The sequence below is a fragment of the Apis cerana genome, linkage group LG4 (genome assembly GCF_029169275.1).
Source record: "Apis cerana isolate GH-2021 linkage group LG4, AcerK_1.0, whole genome shotgun sequence".
In the NCBI taxonomy this organism is placed as follows: Eukaryota; Metazoa; Arthropoda; class Insecta; order Hymenoptera; family Apidae; genus Apis; species Apis cerana.
The window spans coordinates 12,831,852-12,849,310 of record NC_083855.1 but is presented as its reverse complement, the minus strand read 5'-3'; the positions used below and the strand labels follow the sequence as shown (position 1 = coordinate 12,849,310).

Here is a 17,459-nt window from a genome sequence, read left to right as displayed (position 1 = left end):
TCTCTCGACGGACGGAAAGCGACGATCACTCGTCGTTGGAAATTGTCGGGATGATCTGACAGCAGCAGCAGCGGTATCGAAACTAGGAGCAAAGCGGACGACGCGGATCGGTTTCGTCGGGCGCGAATTAAACTTAGATTCGGACGCGGGGCGTGGAAAATTGGAAACTCGCGGCTTTAAAATTTTCCCGGACATTTATTCGCCACCGGGGATGGATAATAACGCCGCCCCCGTTCCGTCCACCCGCGCCACGTATCACCATTCATATATGACGCGTTAATAACGTCGAGATAATTTCACCGTCCACGTATTTCACCGGCGGATGAATGGATCGTTTCACGCGTCACGGGTCAAATTCTCCCTCTCTATTCCCCTCTCCGTTTCTCTCCTTTCTTCCTCGATAAAGCGGCCGTTTGGAGCGAAATAGGGAAGTACGCGTCTCTTCCTTCCTTCCCTCGAAAAACCAACGGAACGAGGAGGCGAACTCTGGCCAACCCCGTTCCTTCTTTTTCCCTTTCTTTCTTTTCGCCTCGTTGATACGACTTCTTCGACTTCTTCTCCTCTCCACGATCCGCGAACGTGTTTCGAATCGAGGAAATCGACTCCGCTCCGATTAGAATCCAGGATCATCCGCGAAGGAGGGAGGGGAAAAAATGTAAATCTGAAGGAAGAGGATAGTTTGGTCGATTTTCGCGACGAGGGGAAACTTTGCTAGCCAGCATGAATCTTCTCTTTTTTTCTCCCATTGATACGATTAATGGCTCGAAATCGGGATTCTTCGGTCGATTCGACGTGTTTGCGCGTGATTTTTACGAGATATTAAAGAGGAGAGGAGGGAAAAGGCAGAAGAAAATTCGAGATGGAATCTGTGGCTAGTTTTTCCCCATCCAGTATTCATTTACCATCCCGCTAGAGTAAAAGGGAGTTACATTTGCATGGAAATTTTTCTCGAGTTCCAGAGAGGGAGAGAGACATATCCCATTTTTCGCGCCGAAGAAAAGAGATTAGAGCGTTTAATCCGTGAAAGTTTCGTCGCTAAAAGGGGAAAATTATCGCGGACACGAGCGATACTCCCTTTTTCGAAAACCTCGGTAATCCTCCTTTTGAAAGCACTCTTTCGTCTCTGCTCGATCTCGGTCGATGCACAACATCGAGCACGTCGACGAATCGGATGCCGAAAAACCCTCCCTTCGTTAACGCCGAAATTTCTCCTCTACCTTTCTCTTTCTTTCTTTCTTTCCGTTTTCACTTTTTCCAAGTCGCTTTTCGCTCGGCAGAGAAAAAAATATTTGCAAGATGATAATTGACGGGCCAAGTTCTCGCTCGAATCTCGCGAAAATTTGGCGAGTGGTAAAAAAGATCGGGGGGAGAAAGGGGATTTAACTCTGGCGGGAGGAAACGCAAATAGGCAACGTCGAATCGAGGGAGGGAATAATTCCCCGCGAAGAGAGAGGAGAAAAATTTCTCACAGATCTCGGGGGGAGGGAAGTCGAATTTCCACCTCTTTTTCCCCTTTTCTTTCTCTTCCTCAAATCGCTTTCCAACAGAAAATCGCGCGGCGGCCGCATTATCCGCGGCGATTGTTCGCTGGTAAACACTCGAGCGAGCGAGGTAAAAGTACAAACCCCTTTTGATACTACTCACTTTCACCCCGCGCGGGAGGATATTTACGAGGAGTAACGTGTCGAGGCGATTTCGATATTTTATTTCTCATCTTTCGAATCCTTTGTTATTCCTTTATTATCGTGCGGTATACAGAAGAGAGAGAGAGAAATGGCGCATCGCATCGATCGACGAAAGAAGAAGGATAGGGGAAACTGAAGGTACGAAGATAAATTAATACCGTGGAATTTGTGGGAGTTGGAGGGAAACTCGTGGTCGAGCCAGTTCACTCCGTCCTACTCTTTCCCTTTCCTTCCCCCGTTCCAAACTCGGTCTCCGTGGAATCCAGCGACGAAGCCCTTCCGAATCGAATTGCAGCCAAGTTGGAGCGAGAGAGACGCGGGTATCGTGTCCGTATCCATGTCCCGTGCACGCTTCCAGTTGCACGCTTTCCTCGCCCTCGATAACTTTGCTTTTCATTAGACTGATTAATAAAGCTTGTTATCCTAGGTACGCGTTAATCGGGTGGAAAGTGGATTGGCACGGGATTGGCGATAGATACTTTAACCACGTACGCGCGAGAACGAGAAGTTGCCGCGACGGCGAAAAAGAAAGGAGGAAAGATCGAGATAAAAAAAGGGAGGAACGCGTTACGATCGTACGGGGACGAATTCATGGCCGCGAAAGGAGAAGGAAAGAAAAAAGAAAAACGAATTCTTTCCACGAATTCCACCGGTTAATTCCATCGATAGTGGCTCCCCGCGGCTCACTTTGAAATTAAATTTCCGAGGAATTATCTTTCGCACCGAGCCGACGATAATTCGATCGCCGTCGAGTCGCCTTTTCACGCCACGTATTTCACGCGTAAACGACGAGTACAGATACGCGAGTGAGGAGGGATATTCATTACGATGGGACGTGTAAAGCATCGACGTCTGCCCAATTTTACGCTCTCGATATATACGATGGGAGCTAATAAACGAAATTAGCGGGTATAAATGGTGGAGATATTTATTAATCTGCGCGCATTATTGGACGGGATGTGGGTTTATGCGCGTCGCGCCACATAACGTCGGGTAACGGGTTCCGGTGCAGTTTCATGGTTATTTCACTGAACTGCGCGTCGCGGCTGCGCGGTGGTCGCACTTTTCTCAGTAGCACATGGGTCGAGCAGCGAGACGCGCACACGTAGCCACGCGAAATCCTCGGACTCGACGAGGAGGAGCAGGCCGTTCATTTGCATTTCACCGGTCTTCGTTGGCCTCGAGCTCCATTTCCGCCCACGTCAACCGTCCAAACGAAACGTTCATTCAAGCCGTCGTCTCCCTCTTTCCTCCTCGCCCTTTTTCCTTCCTTCCGCTCTCCGATAATTTTTCCAACGTTCTCGACCTTCGATTCGACTCCAGTCCGGATCGATGTCCGCGGGATTACCTTTCCATCTACCGCAAACGAGATAAGTGGCGCGAAATTCCGTATCGATTATTCTTTTCCTCGGCGATTGTATTTTTTTTGTTTATCGCGTAACAGGGACGAGACGATGTCCCGCGAGGAGGAAAGGAGGGGAGAATTAGCGGAGTTGGACCGAAATCCTTCGGACGTGGCCTAGGGCGGTTGGTATCGGGCTGGTACCGTCCGGTGGGACATCGATTTCCCGGCGAGCACGATTCGATGCTCGTGCACGAGCCCCACACATCGAACGTACGCGCCACGAGGACCGGTGATGCGCATTATTAGGCGAGCGTGTATTCGAGGCACGGCGCGTTGTTCGCAGTTACGTGTACTGGACGGATGGATTTATTTAAAATTAGAATTGCTCCGTTATTCCTCGATTTCCCGGATAATGCCTTTTTTTACCATCGATCTTCTCGAATCTGGAGCTGATCATATTTTTTTTTTCGAAATATCGCTCATTATCGATTCCTGGTGAACGGTCACGGTCGATCGAACGAACAGTCTATTTGCCATCGTGGCATCCGCGTGAAATGCGTTTTCGCCCGTTTTACGCCGCTTAATACCATGGGTTGGGAACGTACGCGAGAATAGCATGCTCGAATGCGAAAAGAACAAAGGGAGGAACTCGCGCCGGAGTTTCTCGAGTGAGGCGGGAACGATTAAATCGAAGCGCGACCGGACCAGGTTTTTCCAAACGTCGACGAGTGCTCTCGCTGCAATCGTTGGCCCATCATGGACACTTTTCGCGGGATGAACGAGGGCGGGAGAGGGACGATTAGAATTTGGACTCGGCACTTTTTCCAAGGACCTCTGCTTCGAGGATATCCGGATTTTACGATTCTTCCATCCAACGATTCTATGATTAATGGGGGAAAGGGATTCGATAGATATCCTCGAATAGATTAGAGCAGCTCGAATCTTTTCGACGTCACCCTTTCGACGATATCCTGCGCAGTCGAATCGATAAATAGGACGATATCGCTTCGATTCCGTTCGCCACGCGTTACACACGAAAGTGTGCCTACATTTGAAAGTCAGATTCGCGTGGAGGATCGCGTGCAGGAAGAAACTCGGTCGAAGCGGAAAATTTCGATTCGGGTATCGATCGCAACAAGTCGAACGATCCGAGAGAATCGGCCATCTTAGGCGACTCGCGACGTCTCGAAGAGCGCGCCAACATCCTCCCCTTGGCCGCCTGTTTCCGCCGACCCCGAAACGGCTCGGTCACGCGATCGTTCTTACGGGGAATTTTCCACGCTGTAAATTGCAAAAGTTTCCTCGCATCCCGGACTCGACTGAACCGTTCCTTCTTGTTTCAGATCCCGGCGCTCTCCCTGCATCCGAGCGGGCCCACTCCAGGGGTAAGTTTCCCTTCAGATAAAAAAGAGATCCCAAATAAAAAGTAACGATTCTATTATTGCTCGCGCTCGGATCGATGCGGCAATTCGACAACATTTATTTACGTTTGATCTTGTAAGCGTTCAGTTTTCATCACTGAATTAGATCGGACTATATTTTCGGCGTTAGTTCGATAGTCCAAGTTTTGTAAGCACGATTTTTATCGAATAACGAAGTTATTTCTATCCGTTAAGACGGTAGGAGGAAGGGAAAATAGAGAGAGAGAGAGAGAGCACGTTATCGGGATCGTAAGATCGTAAGGATCCTTGCACCTTGGTAATTATTTTATTTTCAAAATATCGCGCTATACGGACTTTAATATTCGACAAACTTGCTTTCTTTTTATACGTAAAGATATTAGAATGTAAAAATTTCATAATTAATTCGTGCGTGAAATCGTTTCGCATAAGAAATTTACTGGAAATCGTGCGAAGTTGTTGGTTCGGCCGAGCGTAAAAGCGTTATTATACGACATATATAACAATAACGTTTTTTAACCTCGATTTTCCCCAAACTCCTTTTGTCTCTGTTTCCCAGGAACTCGTATTTTCTTTTTCGCGGGAACGGGGAGAGAGCAGGGATACAGTCGGAGGTTGAACAAAGATACGGTACGGTACGAGTGTATAAATTTATGATGTTTGCATATGCATGAACGCAACGTTTTTCCTTTTTTCCCTTTACGAGTTCGTTTCTCCGCACACCGTTAGATGCCGCACTCGCGAAACGACGCCTACGCTCGTACGTTATTCAGGATTCGCTGCATTGGACGGAATCGACCGTTTAGGATAAACTTTTCTTCCCCTCCCTCCGTTAGGGAATGGTGGCGCTCGATCGAAAACGCGCGCGTTATTCGATCACTCGTCCCGGACAAAAGTGTCAGAGACTTCCTTCCATATCGTCCCCCCCTTTTCGCGCCTCGACTCGCGAACGTCGACTCTCCGCCGTTGAAATCGTTGGTGCTCGAGAACGCGAAACTTTTTACCGTTTACGCTTGCTCGAGGACGCGAGTCGAGCGGACGAACGTGCAAGGCGACGGGAGTCTCCACGTGCCGCGAGAACGAGAGCGATCCGTAGCCGGGCTGCGCTACGAGATGGGGGAGAACGGTCGTAGAAGAATTCGTTGAAGGGGGGTAGAGGATCCTGGGAAGAAAGAGAGGGAGAGATCAGAAGGACGGAGGAAAAAATAAAGAGACGAAAAGAGAGCGGCGGGGCACCTCGGAAAGTCGTTACGAGGTTGGATGCCGCCCTTCCGCCCGATCAATATTGCGTTGGTGGGGCCGAGGCAGGGAGAAGCGAGGGGGCGGCGGGGCGAGTGGAGGGGGAGAGAGTGCGCGCGCGGAGTTGTTTGGTGGGGGCGTTGGCGGCGTTCGTGGGAGAGAGGCGACACTGTCATGGCGCCGCGCACCACCGCCAGCCGAGCGGTCCAACGTCGTCCAACCGCTACTCCCTGACGGGCCGCGACCGTCGCTCTTCTCTTCGCCGTTTCTTTTCTCTTTTCCTCCCCGACGCGTACGATCTCTCGCGCGCGCGCGAATCCGGACGCGGTGGACAGGTGGACGGATGACGGCGACGGTGGAAAGTTGACGTGGGCGAACGGACGAGGAGGAGAGGAGAGCGCGCGCGATCCTCCGCCGAGAGTGTTTCGCGAGGAGTGGAGATTACGCGGATATCGTCCCGGTACGACGCTGTGTTGCTGCGAGCGGTGGTGGAGTCATCGGTATCGACCTCGAAACTCGGTGGGACGAAGAGTCGAGGATCTCGCGGGGCGTTGAATCGATCGCGTCGGTAATAACCTCCTCCCAAGGCGAGCGGGGAGCGAGGCGGCGGAGTTTGGCGATCGGCGAAGAAGGGAGCGAGCGAATGTTGGGAATTGGTGGACAGCAGCGAGGTGAATCGATGGTGCAGGGGAGATGGTGACACGACAACGGTGGTCGCGGTCGGCTCGTTGGGTGGTAGCACGCGCGGTGTCGCGGCGCGATGCGTCACGTGACTGAGGACTGAAGGTGGGTAGGAGGAACGGGCGAGCGACTGTCCAGTGGGGAGCCGAGCGATCTTCCGGCGAGGAGCGGATCGCGGAGGAAGGATAAACGCGGAGGAAGGATAAAAATAAGAGGTGGCGGTTGGATCGTCGGATGGGCCATCGCCGGATCGCGTCGGCAATCGAGGGAGAGATGTCCTAGCGAAGGCAGGGATCGCGCGTGTCCAACCCGATACGATCCCCTTCCCCTCCCCTTCCCCGGACGCGCTTCCTCCGTGGCCGGATCGACGCGTGAAAAAGAAAGGAAAGGAGGAAGAGAAAGAGAAACGGCGACACGTGCGCGTCGCTTCCTCCTTCCGCGCTCTTTCGGAATTCGTCTCGATACGCGCTTTCTCCGTCCCCTTTCCTCGTTCGTCGCACACACGCGGCTCCGCCTTAAACCGTTCGCCACCTCTGTGCATACGCGTACGCGTATCCCGGAGACGAGCAAGATTCCGAATCCAGCCGCCAAGTCCACCAAAGTCCTTGATCCCGTTGGGCGATCCTGGCCCCACCCGTGTGCGAAGGAACCACACCCCGGCCAGAAAAGGAACGGAGGATACAGATTTACCGGGCGTCTCCTCCTGGTAAGCTTTCTCTCACCTCCGCTCGTTGTCTCTTTTCTTCTCTCTCTCTCTCTGTTCTATCGTTTTCCATCGCTCGATAAACGAGAAAAGGCAGGAAAAAAGGAGCGTTCTCGCCGCGCTCGGTCGCCCTGTTTCTATCCGCACGTACACAGTTCCCTCCTCTCCTCTGCTCTCCGCTGAATCGAATGGCGCACATGGCCCGGTTCCACGCTGGACTGTGGGAGTCGCGCGCGGGTTAAGGTTCCGGTTTCGGGTTTAAGGGTCGGCGGACGAAATCCCCTCCCCTCGATCCAATTCGATCGCCGTTTCCTCGATCGGCCTTGACTCGACGGCGAGTCGCTGCTTCTTCCTTGGAAAGTTTTCCAGGGATTAAAGGGGAGAAGGCGTGATCGAGAGCGGAAGCGGATCGATCGGGTCGATGTTGCGGAATAGCTCGCTTGATTTCATCGCTCCTTTGATGTATCGAGGCAGGAAACGCAGGAACGGCGCGTTCACGGTTCGCTGGATCGAGGCAACCACGCGCAAAACCTCGCCCCATCCCTCGCAAACTCGCCGGCTATCAATTTCCTATCTAATTTGCGCCCACCGTCCCATCTTTACGAGGCTTATTCGCGAGATGCTGTCCCTCTTGGACAATTTCCCTAAATTTGTAATGGCGATTTGTTACGCCGACGAATTTTTAATTATGTACGCTCGCCAAGTATTTCTCCCGAAAGAGTCGTAACCTTCTCTCTCCGTACGCGCGAATACATCGAGTCGAGCTGATATCGATCGAAATTGCCTCGTCGAGCTTCCTTCCTTTTTTCTTTCCGTCTCGACACGACTCTGAAAAATCCTTCTTCCTCGATCGAAACGTGGCCTTTCCTCGAAATCCACCCCCGAGACGAGGAGGAGGCTATCCCTGGAGTGTCGGCTCGAAATTGGCGGCCGAGAGATCGTATTCCCGATTCCTTGGCAAGCACGCGATCCCTTCCCTCTCGATCCGGGTTTCGTAAGGGCGAAAGTTGAAGGTCTTTTGCCTATCCTCCGCACGCTATGCGCCAGGTGGATAGATATGAAGCGCGTTCTGGAGATAACCTTGGTCCGAGTCGCAATTTCGATCGGGGTAAATTTCAGTTGGAGCGTGTTCTCGCGATGAAAGGGGAGACCGCCATCGAAGGCCGATTGCGCGTGGACGTGCAGATTTATCCGGGTTAACGGGAACGCGTCGCTTTATGGAAAATCGATTCTCATAAAACCTTCAATCGCGCGCAACCCGACCGCGCGTGCTTCGAACTCGATCGAACGCGGCGTTGAATTAAAAATCCAGCCAACGAGGAATCGAGCTGGATCCTTTGTCCATTCTCTCTCCGTCGTTACTCGAAACTTGGCCAGCGAGACGTAAGTTCTCTTTCTTACCAGCCTCGATGGCCTGCGCTCAAACTCTCGACACCGTTCCTTGCTAGAGATATGGCCGATTCACTACGTCGACTTGACGCGACGCTCGAAACGGAGTGCAGTAATTCGGAGGGAAAAGCCCCTCTTCGAGATCTTCGACTCGAAAGTGGTTGATCCGAAAGGAGCGCGCATATCGACCGACCTTGTGACCGAGTCGCGAAACCGATGAATAAGTGAACGAGGTTCCAGGAACGGTGCGGTGAAAACTTGATGAGACGACTTTGGATCCGTTCCACATTCGGTCCATCGGACCCCTCTCGAGATCTCACGAAGCTCCGACGATGGATTGGAATCGCGAGAAATACCAGGGGAGGGGGGAGAAATCGCGCAAGGTTTGGAATGGAAGACGGTGGAATGGTCGGTGGACGGGGGATGACCGCAAAAGTTTCAGTTATTTCGGGTATCGTTTCGTCGGGATGCCTGTTCGGCTGGTCGCGCGTTTCGGTATTCCGCCGGCAATTTTGCGGTCGACTGCAGGCGACGAGGCCACGCGCTTCTACGCAAAGCGTTTTCTTTCCTTTTCTCTCTCTCTCTCTCTCATCGTTTTAATTAAACTCGCTCGCGGGGAAGGAACATTAGCGCGCTATCCACCTTTCCTCTCCCTTCTCTCGTCGCAGGAGATATCGACTCGCCTCTGCATCTTCGAAACGGCGTTCAGAAAGAAAGAAGAAAGGGTATTTTAGCGCGAGGAAAGTATCGCGAGGATGGCAACGATTTCCCGTCGTTATCCGGCAGGAATCGAGCCACGAACCTGGGTGGCGTGCATCGCGCCATAACCAGGGACTGGTTTCAACTATGCCATTTTTATAGTTCGACGAAACGTATACACGTATTTGTGTGTCGAATGTGGGGGCAGAGATTAGGATGTAGGTCAGTGTGACAATAGCGGTTCCAGGGAGAATTCGTTCTGTTTTCAAGGAGCGTCGAACGTATCCGAAATTCCATCGAATATAAAAATGGCGATCGCGAATCCAGCGAAACAGGATCAAATACGTCGCGTGTCGAGTCGAACGGTCGGTCCTTCTGGACGAATTGCGCGGGAATAAAAATCGAGACGTTGATCGAGGAAGAGGAGGAACGGCGTTTCCTCGGGCGGAGAGCTTAAACGTTTTGCACTTTAAAATCCACTTCTTCCTTTTTCCCTTCAGCTTCATTTCCCTCGACGAGTAATCCTCTTGTTACGAACGAAACGATCCGTTCGTCGATCGATCGAAAGAGTTCGCGAAAATCGAAAAATGCTGCGACTTTGTTCCTCGTGATTCAGTCGCGATAGTTGGAATACAACCGGAGGAAAGAAACTCTCGATCGAAGTACGGTTCCAAATTTTTCTCTTCCAAAAGAAAAGAGTGCAAACATCGGCGCGATAAAAATAACGAAAGCGTTTTCGACGACCTCGGTTTCGTTTCCTTCCTTTTTACGCGTGGAATTCTATCGCCACTGCAGTTCGGCGAGGGAACCTTGGCGGTAATAATTAACGTGCTCATCACAGCGGCGCGAGGACACGGATCTCGCGGCGGATGGACGGCCGCTGAAAGGCCGCTGAAAGGCTCGACGTTGACGCGAGCAGAGATCCTCGAACCGACCATCTCCCCTTTCCCTTTTCTCTCGCGAAGAATCAAAGCTTCTTTGGGATAGCGTGGCCCAGCGTAGGATAGGAAGGAAGAGAGCGGTCGCGATCGATAAAACGTACGCGACGTTTCAATTTCTCGAAGGTGGGGGCAGAGGTAGCGGGTGATGCGAATCAGATTGAGAAGGGGAAATTTGGACGGTGGCGCGAATTTTGTAATTGGATCGATGTCACGGGGGAAACTTTGTACATTCGGACGCAATTTCGAATGGCAATCGTCGCGGAAAATTTTCATCGAATCCGAGCGTCCTCTCTCTTTTTCCGAATTGCGACGCGTCGAGAATACATTTCAAGCGGAACGCCTGACGTGTGTAACGATATTGATATAAAATCGATAAAAGTTGGAAGGAGAAATCTTTTAAAAAGTTTGACGAAAACGAGGAGAGAAATGCTATTATAAATCCGGGAGATTTCGATCGACGATGCGACGGAGGGGGAGGATGAAAGAAGAGAGGGAATCCCAGAGGCTCGGCGCTAATAACCGTGGAACACGAGTTGTGATGCGTAGGAATTGCGCGGTGGTCGACACCGTTGTTCCTCCTCCTCCTTCTCCCCTTCCTTTTCCCCCGATCCTCATCATCGACGAGGACGTCTGATCGGTGAAAACGGTTCATCGAAAGCGACGAAGAATATCGGTGCGCGAAAATCGCGAATTCGATCGAAAACGAGATTACAATCAAGCTCTCTCTCTCTCTGTGTGTGTGAAATTTTCGATTCGATCGGGATTGATAATCGAGGCGGGTTCAAAGGGGACGGTTGACAATCATCCCTCTGTTCCGAGACTCGACTCGACTCGATCCCCCTCCTTCCCTGAGGAATCGAGCCGATCCCTTCGGTGTCTCCGGCGGTGCATCCGAGCACGTATTTCGCTAATCGATTCGATCCGCGTCGGGCGGAATTTCAATCGAGGGCGCGATCGTGGAATTCCACTTGGGCCGAAATACGTGTAATAAAGGGAGGCGTTTCGTCTCCTCTTTTTTCTTGCAGGTGATGACAGTGGCACGCCGCGGAGGCTAAGGTGGTGGGGGTGTCGCGGCGGGTGAAGAAGTGGCGAGGCTCGTGGAAATTGGGGCCGGGAACGGACGATCCGGGCAGCGGTAGTGGTGGCGGAACGGCAGGGGTAAGTGTTCTGCGCCATTTTCCACCATCGAATTAATTGTTTCACAAGCTTTTTTTACGCCAGCTATTTTCCTTTTCTAATTTTTTAATTATCAGGTTGGGAAGAAAGTTGTTTCTCACTCGAATTTCATTCAAATCTAACGCGCCCTGACTCGAGCGAAACTTTATTAATCGAAATAAAGACCAATCAAGTTTTGTTATTCCGGTTGAATAAAATTTTCTGCAACTCGTAGAATAGGAAAATCAGGAAAACTAATTCGGGAATGAAGTTAATGACACGTTTTCACGAAAAATGCGCTTTAAAATTATGCACAAAGTTGATGATTTGATTTAACACCGACTTAATCGAAAATAGAACTTTCACTACAACTTAACGCAGGTCTGTAATTATTCTAAATTAACTCGAAATTTCACCTAAAATTAACGAATTCGATCATCATTTGTTAAAATCCAATATTATTTTATCAAAATAAAATTTATTATCAATAATTCTTTCAAATTTTTATATATATAACTCATCGAAAACTGTAATTTTATATAATAATTTTAAAATTGTCGGATTTTGCAAGCCGACCATTCGAGACGATTTTCTCGAACAGCTAACTCACCACGAATTTTACTCGAGATGCATTCACTTATTGTTCTTCTTTTTCCCCCCTCCCTCTATCGAATCGAATAGAAACAAAACTTTGAAAATAACATTCTTATTATTATCCAACCGAGTATCAATCTCGAACCAAGCTGATCGATATATAAGCTGGCTTTACAAGATCATACGATATTGTGAAAAAAATCAAATGAATACCAAAATCCAAGTGGCTGTGAGAGTCAAAGGGCTGAAATCGAAATGGTGAGGAGAAGAAAAGCGATGGAGATTAGATGGAATTAAGTAGCCTCGGCCGAAACGTGCAGTTACACACGCGCGCCGGAACAGGCGGTACAATTTATTCGATTTAATTGAAATACAAACGGAGAGCACCGTCTCGCTTTTCCCGTTGTTAACACGACGCTTTCGAGCGCTCTAAAATTTAACTCACGTTCGTAAAGTATTCTTAAAGTATTGCTGTGTGATATTTATCGTACAAATAAAATTAAATCGATTAATCATTATTATCCACTTTACAATAATGCTTATTAATTATATTCGGCGAAGCATTCTCCTTTGCGCAACTCGACACTCGGCGTAATTCTCAATTACATATCCGCTGCTTTTCCCGCTCGACGAACATGTTTCTTTTCCTGATTAATCGCCTCGAGATTTGCGTTTGATTCCTCGTTTCGTCGAACGTGTTCATCGTCAATTTCGAACGAAGAAGAGAGGAAGCATTCGATCCGACAAATTCTTTCTGATTTACAGGTACTATGGGAGCGGGGGTATGGGGGGCGGAGGAGGGCTGCAAGCCACGGACCTCCGGCGAAGGCTCGAGTCCACGAGGTGTTCGGGAACCACGACTCGTCGTCCCCAGAGTCCTCCTCGTTCCTTAAGGCGCGATGACCAGGAAGAAAGGTATTACATAATTTTATAAATTTTAACAAATCAATCTATATCGAAGATATAACGTTTTTCTTTAAACTATATAAATTTTTGATTTATAAATTCGTTTATAGAAATGATACAAAGTTGAGGCTTTATTTTAATTAAATTCATAGTAGTTTGTAAAATTAAATTTAATCTAATTTAAAATTAATTTATAAATTTATTTATTATTCCTCTTCCTCCCACGTTTCCTGCTCGCGTCGGAAATAAATAATAATTTTGGAAACGATGTCTCTAATTCTCTAACCCTTGTTCGATCGTGGTTTTCGCGGCAGAGTCGAGCTGCAAGCGACTCTCGCCTCCGGTCAGCCCACGTGTACAGGTTGGCGGCCGTGCAGACGACAGGACGGGAGGAAGGAGGATGGAGAAGGGAAAGGAGGGTGGAGGAGGTGGTGGAACGGCGGATCCGGCGTAATCGGTTCCGCGCGCGGGCCGAGGATCTTTGGCACGGATCAGGATGGGAGAAAGGAAGGAAGGAGCGGGAAGAGGCATCGGCTTCGATGGCGTCGAGGGGATTTGCGGTGGATCGCGGACGTGGCAACGAGGACCCTCCTCCTCGGCATCGTGCTTTTCGTTACGCCAGGTACGTGTTTCTTCCAAATCTAAACTTTCTTATTCCTCTCTTCCTCTTTGTTTCCACCCCGATTAACGTGAAGGGGGTCTGTAATCTCAGCTAAATGATAATCTGGCCGATACGTGGATCCATTTCTCGGATGGATTTTCCATCCGTACCTCTTCCTCTTCTAATCACGATGGAAGGAGCCGAGACGAGGATGTGAAAATGGCAAAGGAGAGAAGAAAGAGTCTATCTTCGGACCGATGAATACGAAAAATCGGGTCGCATTTAAACGAATAAAAAGGCAACAATGCGTGCTCGTTCCAAACGTTGTTTCCCCTCCTCCTTTTTTTTTAATTCGCGAACACCACCCCCATCCCCCTTTCGACGCTCGTTAGTTTCATCGGCGAAAACAATTTCATTAAAAACTCTGGTCCTGGAAAACTCGCATCCTGCTAATGACGCGCGTATGGGAACGTTACGAATCGATGCGATCAAAGCTCCATCTTCTTTCCACGGGGATAAACGTTTGAATCGAGAATCTGAATCAATTGGATTCGAATCGATCTTCCGAAGCGAGGCTCGGAGTGAGATTTTTCGGAGAATCAATTTTCTAAACAGGAGTAATGAGGTTTAAGAGAAAGTTTGGTAAAGTCGTTCCAACTTAATTTCTTTATTTCCCAATTCTAAAATTTCCCTCAGGCCAGTCTACACGAACGGTTCGAATCTTTGCTAAATAACGAGTGGTGTTAAGAATTTCTGGTTCGTCCCAATGTCATTCAATGTTCATTTTCACCGGGTTTGTTTATATAAATCGAGCTCGTCGGGGAAAAAATTCGGAAAAGCGGGGATCTCGGTTGGAGGAGGAAGCCGCGGCGTTTCGATGGCGATTAAATTCCTCCTCGAGATTGCCGGGATTCTGGGGGAGGTCGGGGCACGGCATATGGTCGCTATAAATTACGCGTTGCTTCGAGGCATCCGCTCGCCAACGATCGCGCTTTCCGAACCCGGCCCAGATGGCGAGCGACGAAACTCGTGCCGCTGTCTTCTCTTCTTCCTCCTCCTCCTCCTCCTCTTCATCGAGGGTACGTTGCCCTTGTGCCTAAAGGTCCGTTCCACGCGGAGACGAAAGACGAGCGCGCGATCGATCCAGCAGCCTGGTTGGAAAAAAAAAGTTGGGCCGCGGTTTCGTGCCGCCTCTCTGTCTCTCTCTCCCTCCGCTCGACAATTTCGCTGCCCGATAAACCCCCACGCTGCTGGGTCAAAGCTGAGGCCGTTCACCCACTTGCCCGATATATATATATATATATATATATATACCCCGCTTAACCGAGAACACCGTCCAATTACGCTAAATAATTAAAATCTATATATATATATATATATATACTGGAAGCGAAAGTTAGTCTCCGGGAGAATGCTCGTTAACCCGCGGTTAATTGCTTCTTCCGCGTCATCCCAACTGACGACGTCGTCGTCGCGCGATTAACTCGCGATACGTGTTGGCTTGCGATCGAATGGATCCTCCTCTCGTTTCACGGTTCGCCGGTGACTGAGAATTTTAGGACGAGAGCGGGTCCGACGAGAGCGGCGACGTATCTCGTTACGCGCGAAGAGAGAGGGAGGAGATGGATGCGCGGCGGATATTCGAATCCATTGCTTCCAGCGCCCTCTCTCTCGCGAGTTCTCGTTTCGCTGTTTCGACCACCTTCCCGTGCGTTTCCCCTTGTCCCGCGTGGAAAGGACTCTTTCGATCGATCGATACGCTCCTTTTCTCGTTTGCGTCGAAGATCCTTTCTCCTTTCGTTTATCGTCGATGCACGCATCGATGTGCGATAGGATAAGGCGCGAAGGTGGGTTTCGATCGAAGCGAAACGCGCGTGGTTGAAAGATTGGTCGGCGAAATAAAAGATGTTGGAAATGGAAATATGTTTCAGGTCTGTGCAACCAGGACGCGGTGCACATTACGGCGATCCTCGGGGAGAGCGTTGTCTTCAACTGTCACGTAGAGTTCCCCGGTGAGCACCCAGTGCCCTACGTTCTCCAATGGGAGAAGAAGGTAGGAGATGCGGTACGATATCGGACGATACCCTCTGCTCTCTATATCCGTGAGTTAAATACGTGGGCCCCACTCGACGCTCGCCACCGATACTCCCCGCGTTCCGCCATCACCGCCTCGCCTCTACGATTCTCCCGCACCTCTCGCGCGTCTCTCGTTCTCGCATTCCTCCTCTCACTTCGACTCATCATCGATTTTTCTTCCGCGCTCTTCTTGTCGCGCCTCCTCCGCGATCGTCGTCCGCCGTAGCCGTCCAAACTTTGTCGAGGCTCGCTTTCTTTCTCCCCTCCCTCGCGTCGAAAGGACGGGGAAGCGGAGGAGCGCGGAGGGAGGAGCGCTGTCGCCGCTTTGTCGCGTGGAGCGCGGTGATAGAAGAAACGGGAGACGGCGACGGGAAGTGGGGCCCCGTGAGCACACATTACGTATCTTGCAGCATATCGCAGTGATTGTCGATGATTATTTTGAATTGTCTTACGTATATATATATAAATATACATACATATATATACATATATCGTTTAATTACGCTTACGTTTTTCTCCTGTTTTTCTTTTCGTTCCGTTCGCGTTGGTATTCCCCGATTTTGGCATTTCGAACGACGGCGAACGGGACGCGCCTCTCGTTCCCAACTCGATCGGGATACCCGCTCAAAGTAGTGGTATTTTCGATTTTAAATATATATATATATACAACGTTCCTTCTTTTCTCGTATATATTGTATATTACGTTCGATATGACATTATTATTATATTTTTCTTTTCACTCGATATACTATATTATGTGTATATCTGATCCGGACTGGAGAGGGCAGAGAACGTTTTTCTACGACGTCGAAATTCGACGACGAGAACAACAACAACAACTACAACAACTACAACTACAGCTACAACTATAACAACAACGACAACAATAATTAATAACGACCAATTCATTCGACCACATCCGTTCTCTCAACCACCTATAACGTATCCCACTACGTACATATCTCTCTCTCTCTCTCTCATTATTCGCACTTCCAATCCCGTCAATCATCCGCGATACGATTGGAGCGTCGAGGCGCGCGTCTCCAAACGATCCATCTTTTCGAGTCGATCGCGCCGAAACAGTTGATTGCGCCGTTTCGAGAGAGAAAGAGAAACCTCCCCTTTCCAACTCTTCTCTCTCTCTCTCTCTCTCTCTTCGCTCTCACCGTCAATCTCTTCCGATCTCTCACCGAAAATACCGCATTACGCCCCCCTCTCCTCCCACACTCGATTTCGAGCTGGTAGAGGTAGACGACAAGGGGGGCGATGCGACTCCCCCCCTTCCTCCTCTCGAAGGCGGGGAAATGGGGAAAAGTTCACGTCTCTGTCTCTCTAACATCTGGTGCTTTTGCATGGAGAACCGCGAGGAACCGCGAGCGGGCCTCCCTTCCTCTTCGAAGAAGGCTCGCGCGCGATGCATGACCTCGTTATCTGATAAACGTGCCGCAGGAACGAATTCTAGCATCCTCGTTGGAAAAAGAGAAACGATAACTGAACGGGGCGAGGCAGGTTGCTGAGCACACCTTGCATGCCGTAGTATTTTCCGCCTAGAAACTTGTCTCTCCCCCGCCTGTTGTTTCTCTGGAGAGAGACCCTCTTCTCCTTTCTCTCAGACTCTCGGGCAGAAGGGAGAACGGACGATTATTAACCCGGCTCGATTACCGGACGGTTTAGAGAAACGCATTAACCCTCGATTCAATATTGACAGGGGGCAAACCCTGCGCGTCCATCCTCCGTGTAATTAATTAACGGGATCGATCGACAATACGACGATGATTGGGGCGCTGGCCGTTCGAATAAATAAAATAAATTCGAAAGCTTTCGAAAGGGTGAGCTCGAGAGGCGAGCTCGAGGGAGTCGCGGCCGATTCGTCGCGACTAATTAACGAGCGAGGGGGCGAAAAGTATCGCGGGTAGGGGCGAATTGGAAATTCGAAATGGGGGAGTCTTGTTTCCTACTTTTTTTTTTTTTACGCGAGCTGGATATAAATCTGCGGCTGACACGCTAATTTCTCTTCTCTCTCTCTCTCGATGCGAACCCCTCTC

The 17,459-nt window shown here is 49.9% G+C and overlaps 1 protein-coding gene across 19 annotated transcripts in view; it reads left to right on the top strand.

The window, feature by feature from the left end:
• The window catches only part of LOC108000823 (protein turtle), a 100,592-nt gene that overhangs the window by 51,369 nt on the left and 31,764 nt on the right, over window positions 1–17,459 (top strand). For 9 of the 19 annotated variants that reach the window (XM_062074515.1, XM_062074526.1, XM_062074523.1 and 6 more), the window contains exons 2-6: window positions 4,374–4,415; window positions 11,108–11,240; window positions 12,597–12,746; window positions 13,052–13,359; window positions 15,270–15,403. In XM_062074515.1, the coding sequence (XP_061930499.1) occupies window positions 12,616–12,746; window positions 13,052–13,359; window positions 15,270–15,403 (573 nt within the window). In that variant the 5' untranslated portion in view covers window positions 4,374–4,415; window positions 11,108–11,240; window positions 12,597–12,615. Of the gene's footprint in view, window positions 1–4,373; window positions 4,416–4,989; window positions 5,061–6,315; window positions 6,456–6,915; window positions 7,057–11,075; window positions 11,241–12,596; window positions 12,747–13,051; window positions 13,360–15,269; window positions 15,441–17,459 lie in introns of those variants that run through there. The other 10 variants (XM_062074524.1, XM_062074519.1, XM_062074522.1 and 7 more) reach the window with 7 other exon arrangements.